The sequence below is a fragment of the Oryctolagus cuniculus genome, chromosome 4 (genome assembly GCF_964237555.1).
Source record: "Oryctolagus cuniculus chromosome 4, mOryCun1.1, whole genome shotgun sequence".
Classification (NCBI taxonomy): domain Eukaryota; kingdom Metazoa; phylum Chordata; class Mammalia; order Lagomorpha; family Leporidae; genus Oryctolagus; species Oryctolagus cuniculus.
Genome location: NC_091435.1, coordinates 126,602,472 through 126,609,050, shown reverse-complemented (window position 1 = coordinate 126,609,050; position 6,579 = coordinate 126,602,472). Strand labels below are relative to the sequence as shown.

The 6,579-nt window shown below is 41.9% G+C and overlaps 1 protein-coding gene across 1 annotated transcript in view; it reads right to left on the bottom strand.

Moving 5' to 3' along the window:
• GPR149 (G protein-coupled receptor 149) overlaps positions 1-4,852 on the bottom strand; it is a 72,596-nt gene extending 67,744 nt beyond the window's left edge. The window contains exons 1-2 of the mRNA XM_002716308.5: positions 3,768-4,852; positions 2,697-2,889 (exon numbers count right to left, since the gene is read on the bottom strand). Coding sequence (XP_002716354.2) covers positions 2,697-2,889; positions 3,768-4,748 — 1,174 coding nt within the window. The 5' untranslated portion in view covers positions 4,749-4,852. The remainder of the gene's footprint in view (positions 1-2,696; positions 2,890-3,767) is intronic.
• Positions 4,853-6,579: the final 1,727 nt, after the last annotated feature.

Sequence of the window (6,579 nt, the reverse complement as noted above, 5' to 3'; positions counted from 1 at the left end):
CTCTGAGAAATGATGCCTTTAAAAAACTTTTTATTTATATGACAAAAGTCCTGAAAATAGTGGAATTCCTGGCCCCTAATTTTATGTCACTAAAATACAAAGCAAAACAAACAAAAGCAATAGTTGAGTTGTTTTTAAATTTTTTGTGTATAATCTGAGATCCTTTGTTGATTAATAACTTGCAAGAAAATTAGACCATCAGAATATAGTCAAAGATCTTTTGAAACCCATACTGCACTTCTGAAAAATAAACAATGTATTTATCTTGCAAAGCAAAAGCTTCATTATTCCCAAACCCTGGATAAAACATGAATTAGTACTTTTAATCACATCTTACAAATTGTAACTTTAGATGTAATTCTCAGTTAAATAAAATGAATAACTTTTCAGACTATGTCACTTACCAGATACTCTGATTTGTGAAAAAATAAAAAGTGAAAGAAAATACAATCTTTCTATCAAATATTTCATTTTAACTATTTGTTTAAAGAAAGAAATCATCATGTCAGTCAATTAATCTGAAAGCCATTTACAACCCCTGTGTCTACTACCTGAGCCTTCTGTCTTAAAAATTCTTTTTTTTTCCTCAAAACACTTCACCTTAGGCACTAATAGTGCAGATTATTGATGGAAACAGTAGAGAATTCTTATTTTTGCAAATTATTTTCTAGTACTGACATTCACCTTTGGTTGCCCATAGCTCAATTCCCATTCATTGGTGCTAAGATGTAGAATTACATGTATTTACATCTGTAATATGATTCCTTGGTAAACATGGGTGAGGAAAAAAAAATACTTTCCCTTGCTTCAGAGTTCATTGATAAACAATGTAAAAGAAGATAGGGTTGACAATCCTAGTTTGTTAAGGAGAAAAAGTTTAAATGTAAAACCAAAGCCATACCCTCAAAGAATTAGTCATATAGTTGATCAAGCATCTGGACTACCTGAGAGTAAGCCATTTTGGGGTCTCAAAATTCTGTTGTGTCATCCTAATGGAAGGAAAATTTATGGTAGCTCCTTAAACAGTAAAAATTCTCATTTTTATTCTGAGAATTTCCCTGTGGCATAGCCTGGATCATATGACAGAATGGAACCATTTGATTTAGAAGCATCTAGCCTACTATAGGCTCTTCTGTCAGATTCAGGACAGAGAGAGAGTCTTTCCTAGGTCCTCTGTAATAATATATCTGTTGCATTGATTTGTTTTCAGCTAGATGGGTGTTCCCCACTTAAAATGACTTCCCTAAACCCCTTATTGAGACTTAAATTCATTTTCACTGACACTAGACTTAATTTTCCTCATAATCTTAAATGTTATAAGACAGGATCGGTTCACTAATTTAGTAACAAATGTTAATATTTGTTAGACTGCTAGAACCTTTAGGCTTGTAAATGATTTCTTCTATGTTTGTGTTTTTATAAGTGTTTTAAAACAGTTTGTTAGTTTTCTCTGTTGCTCTGGATATTAATCTTCAGAGGCACATCATTATTTTCTTTGGTTATTTTAAACACAAAGATGATTTTGGCATCTATTAACAATAAATGTTTATATTAACAATAAAAACATTTCTATCATTTGAAAAATATCTAGACATTCTAAATTTTAAATGTTATCACTGCATGGAATATGTCAAATCATGGATAACTAATATTTATAAAATAACCCTGTTGTTGAGCTCCTTACAGAATGTGCTTTGGTATTCGCCAATTTTTACAACCATAAAATAGTCTGAGATGAACTGCTTTTAAACCTCTCTTCTTTGTTAAAGAAGAATATACTTGCTTATTCTCAGCAAGAATAATTAATGAGACAGTTAATTCAGCATACACTATGCAGTCTTAGATTCATGAAATGGTACAGTCTATCTTTTGTCTGGAATGATCCTTTTCCTTTCTGGCAGGGTCAAAATATAAAGATCCTTTCTCAATTTTTTCCTGCCTTAGACTATGGAAACAATTATACTGTGGAGAGTTTTATAGTTGGCCCTGCCTCCCATTCCCATTCTATGGTTACTTTGTAGAACATAGATTTTTACAAAAGTAAATAGCGTGGCTCGATTCATACATGAACATAAAAGACAAACTGCCACCAATGTCTTTTCTTGAAACAGAAGGTGCTCTTTGCTATGTGTTTCTAACAACAGAGGTACACACTTAAATTTTGCTTTAGAATTGTTTTCAGGCATTCAGATTACTTAATCTGAAAACTTTTCAAAACTCGAATATAAGTATACAGGCAGCAAAATCATGAAAATATTTTTCTTTCTGTTCTGCTGAATTATAATGGTTATAACATGAGTTTTAAATTCTTTTCAGAGAGTAAACAATGTCTTTTCAGATGCTGGCTTCTCATAGCAATTTATAGATTTGGGAGGGGAATTTGTTTTCTACTTGGAATGAAAGCTATGGTGGATATATCTTAGGGTTTTGAAGATGAATGAATATTGTTTTCCTCCTTTCTTACCTAAAATAATTCCTTAATGTGCGAATACTTCACAGTATTGTTTAAAACCTACCTCATTTGAAACCCATTGCAACATGTTAAGGTTTATTTCATGTAATCATTTTCTGGCTATTTACCACTTACATTTGTCCTTGGCCTCTTATCTCCTACTTGGGCAACTTTGTCGATGGACCACTTTTCTGTATTTGACTGCATGCATATTGCTTCCAATTGCCACACTGTCCAAACTTACTTTTTTCCCCATCAGATGCCACTGCCAGTGTGTTCTGCTTGCAGTTGATGATGCAGCCACAGGGCAAATGGGTCCAGCGTTTGGACAAGACAAATACAGGGGTTACAGTGATGGCCAGCAGGGTTAGTAGAAAGCTGAGTGTCTCCAAGGGAAGGTTCTGAAACTCTTTCACGTGTTTGACCACCATGTGGATCTGCAAAGGGGAACAGAACTTGAGACCCAGCCCAGAATCCCATTTTCTGCTTGCTAAGCCTTTCCTGCAATCACACTGCCCCATACCCTTTGCTGAGTGAAAACCAGAATCTCTGCACCTGTCCGTGGACTCCAAGGGAACAGGTGAGATGCACCCGCAATGTGCCAGATCAGAATTTTGGTGATGCCTGCTCTAGAGTAGTAGATCTGTGTCAGTTTCCAAGTCAAGCCAGGAAAGCACAGTCAACAACGTGGGGGACATCACACAGGGAATCTGGCGACCATGGGACTTGCATCTGTGGTTGCAGATGGCCTTTGTCACCTCCCTGGACCCTCACCTCTGCCCAGGCATGCTTGTCACAGCAGGGCTCCACTTTGTCATCTCTCAACTGGGCTCACCCCTGGCGTCCGGAAGCAGAAACTCTTTTGTCGCCTCTTTCCTTCCTGGACTGGGTTCCCTTCTTTCCCAGGCTGAGGATGGGCGGCGCCCTCACCGGACCGGAATGGAGCAAAGAGAAAAGGAAGCCAGACCGTCGGAGAAGAGACTCTTTTCACTCTGCCCCTCCTTTTGTGAATATTCCCAGATTTTGCTGTCCTTTGTAACGATAGATCTAGGGAAACCCCATGGAAAGTCGCCCACGACCGAAAGTGCTCCCCTTCTCCTCAATGCCTATACAAGAAGCTCAGTAGCCAAAGCTTCGCGGCTGACTGGCCCTCCCTGCGGTCGGCCTTCCAGCAAAGCGTCTCTCAAACCTAGAGACACGTTCGGAAGCGGACTTAACTGGGCATCTGCTGGCGACTCCCCAAACCCGCGTCACCAATCCCTACCCGCACCCACGCCGCCCGGCACTCACGGACGCAGAACAAATGCACTTTTACCATCATGGGCAGCCAAAGGAGGACTTTAGTCAGCGCTAGGATCAAGGCGAAGCGCTTCTGCGCGACGCTCACGGTGTAGCTTCTGGTGCCATAGAGAGTCCCCCGGTGCTCGCTCCTGCGGGCTCCAGCCCCAGCGGCAGCTCGCGGTCCGGCTCCAAAAACGGTGTCCGAGCTCGGGGAGCCTCCCGCAGCGCAGCGCACAGCCCGGTCCGGAGCAGTCTCGGGAGACAGGGAAAGCGTTCTTCCCCCGGTAGGAGGGGTGCCGGGAGTGGAAGCCCCTCGGGAAATTTCCTGATAGTTGCCGTGCAGTCTCGGCGGCTCCTCCGAACATAGCAACTGGAGAATGAGCGGGAGCGAGAGACCAGCGAGCAGCACGAAGGCCAAAGCATACACGGCGAAGAGGAGCAGCACGTAGGAACTGGAGCAGTCGGCCAGGCAGCCCCAGGGCGTGCGCACGAAGGAGCCCCAGCCGCACAGCGGGAGCGCCGAGAGCAGCAGGCTGACTGCCCACAGGGCCAGCGCCACGCCAAGGACCTGGCCCGAGCTCCTGGAGCTTGCCTGGCTCATCACAGCTCTGCGCAAAGTGTAAAAGTTGTAGGAGACTAGCAGAGTCGCCTTCAAGTTGCTGGAGAGGCCTTGGCATAAATACAGTAAGGCAGAGGTGGTGCACAGAGACTGGAAGTTGCCAGGGACCTCGCCTGGCCACTGCAAAAACATGAAGATAGTCACCGCCAGGACGCCCAGGAAATCATCCACAGACAAGAAAGCCACGAGCATGGACACAACAGTTCGGTTCTGCATTTTTAGCAGGGAAATCAGTGAAAAAATGCTGCCCGCCAGGGCTGCAAGAGTCATTAAACATGTCAGACAAAACAGATAGATATTCAGAGTTCCTGGTGGATCTAAAAGGTCCGTAGAATTATGATTTTCTTTCCACAGGCTGGAGTCATTTGTTAATAAGTTACTGAGAAATAAAGGCATTGTCCTGGGTCAATATTTACTTAACCTTCTCAATAACTCGTGATTTTTTTTTCAAAACAGCTGTTGTAAATCAGATCTCATTTCTCCTACCAAGTTATCCTCTAGATGTTTCCCCCAGCCAGTCCTGCAGGAAATTGCCAGGTAAGTTTCCTTTAGATCTGCCTCAACCCATATTTAAAAAGGGTGTTCCATTTCAAGCATTAGTAAGAAACTTTTCAACATTCCAATTAAAAAGGAACAAACCAAAACCTCTCTCCCACCATCAAGTTTCAGGCAACAAGCAAACTCCTCAGGTAGACTGATAAGCAAGGCCGTCTGGATCCGTTTGGGGGCTTCTGCGGAGCAAAGCAGCTTGTAGCTTGAGGTAATCAAACTGTATTCACTTTTAAGCGCTGTGAAATGATGCGTTTTGTTCCAGAGCTGGATTCAAAGGCAGAGATTGTCAGGTAGGTTTCAGCTCTGATGGCAGAGACAGAAGGAAAGAGAGGGGGGAGAGGGAAGGAGGGGGAAAGAGAGAGGGAGGGAGGGCAGGAGGGAGGGGGAGAGAGAGAGAGAGAGAGAGAGAGAGAGAGAGAGAGAGAGAGTGTCAATAGAGAGCCTGGAAACAGGCTACCATCCAAACCTCAGAGTTCTTCAACCAGCCTGTGATCCTCTGAGCTGCAGGAAGGAGGAGTCAGCTCCAAGCAGGAAAGCAGCAGGAGGGAAAAAAGGGGAGGGGAATTCAGTGCATGAGTAAAATGATGTACATCTCAGTTTGCTTCATTTGAAGCAAAAAAGTGTCCTCACTAGCCCTTCTCCTTTAGTTTTGACATATAACGCTAGCCCCAATAATAACTCAGGCTTGATGTGAGTTGCAAATGTCACCTTGGAGAGGTCTGAGCTACTCTGATAGCGAAAGGGCTGCTTTTATTCTTAGCTTGACTTCCCTGCTTCACAATCCAATAGAGGAAGAATAGGATATAGTAGATTACTTTTTAAAAAAAATTGTACTTGAGAATGTCATTTAGGTCCTCAGTACAGTAAACAAAATTATGCAGAAATTTTGGGGTAGAGCCTACTAGCTTTAGAAATTCATTTATAACTATTTTCTGTTGATGACACCCAATAAGCAGGTCCTATTTTAATACATGATATTTCTGGGGGTGTGTTAAGTTTGGAGGACATTATATATTATTTAATATGAAGGTCACACCATGAAAAAAATTTAATTAGCATATCATGTACATAGTTGCATCCTGTGAATTGTCAGTTCTGCAAGATGAGTGCCTTAACAAAGAGGTGATTGAGCAGTAGTTCTGCTCTGACATTTATCTCCGAGGATGTTTTTAGGGTAGCATTTTCTCTTCATCTCAGACTCATGACCTGATGCCTACATCCCCAAAGTTGATATGGCAATGATCTCAGAGAGTGGAAGTGGTGATAGAATGGTGAGCATTCCTTTCGTTTCAGAGATAACTGAAACTGTGTTTTGAACCTGAAGCTCTTCAAGTGGGAAATGATTGTGTTAGTCATTGGCAACCACACCTTTTAATAGACACGATAGGCTGCTTACTTGTTTGATCTTTTTCCCCCTTCCCTCAGTAGATGGAAACAAAAGCCCTACCAACAACACTTGCAGGTGGAGGCTTTACCCTCTATACCACAGTGCCCACAGTGTCAGCCCCTGACCCTGCATTCTTAATTGCAACACTCATTTTCTAGTAATTCCCTCTTCATGAAATTCTACCATTGAATGTTGAAAATCATAAAGTTTTATTCCAGTTTTTCTTTCTTACGAAGTATGTTTGAAATGAATCATTTTGAAAAATGTTATTTTCAATATTTTATAAAT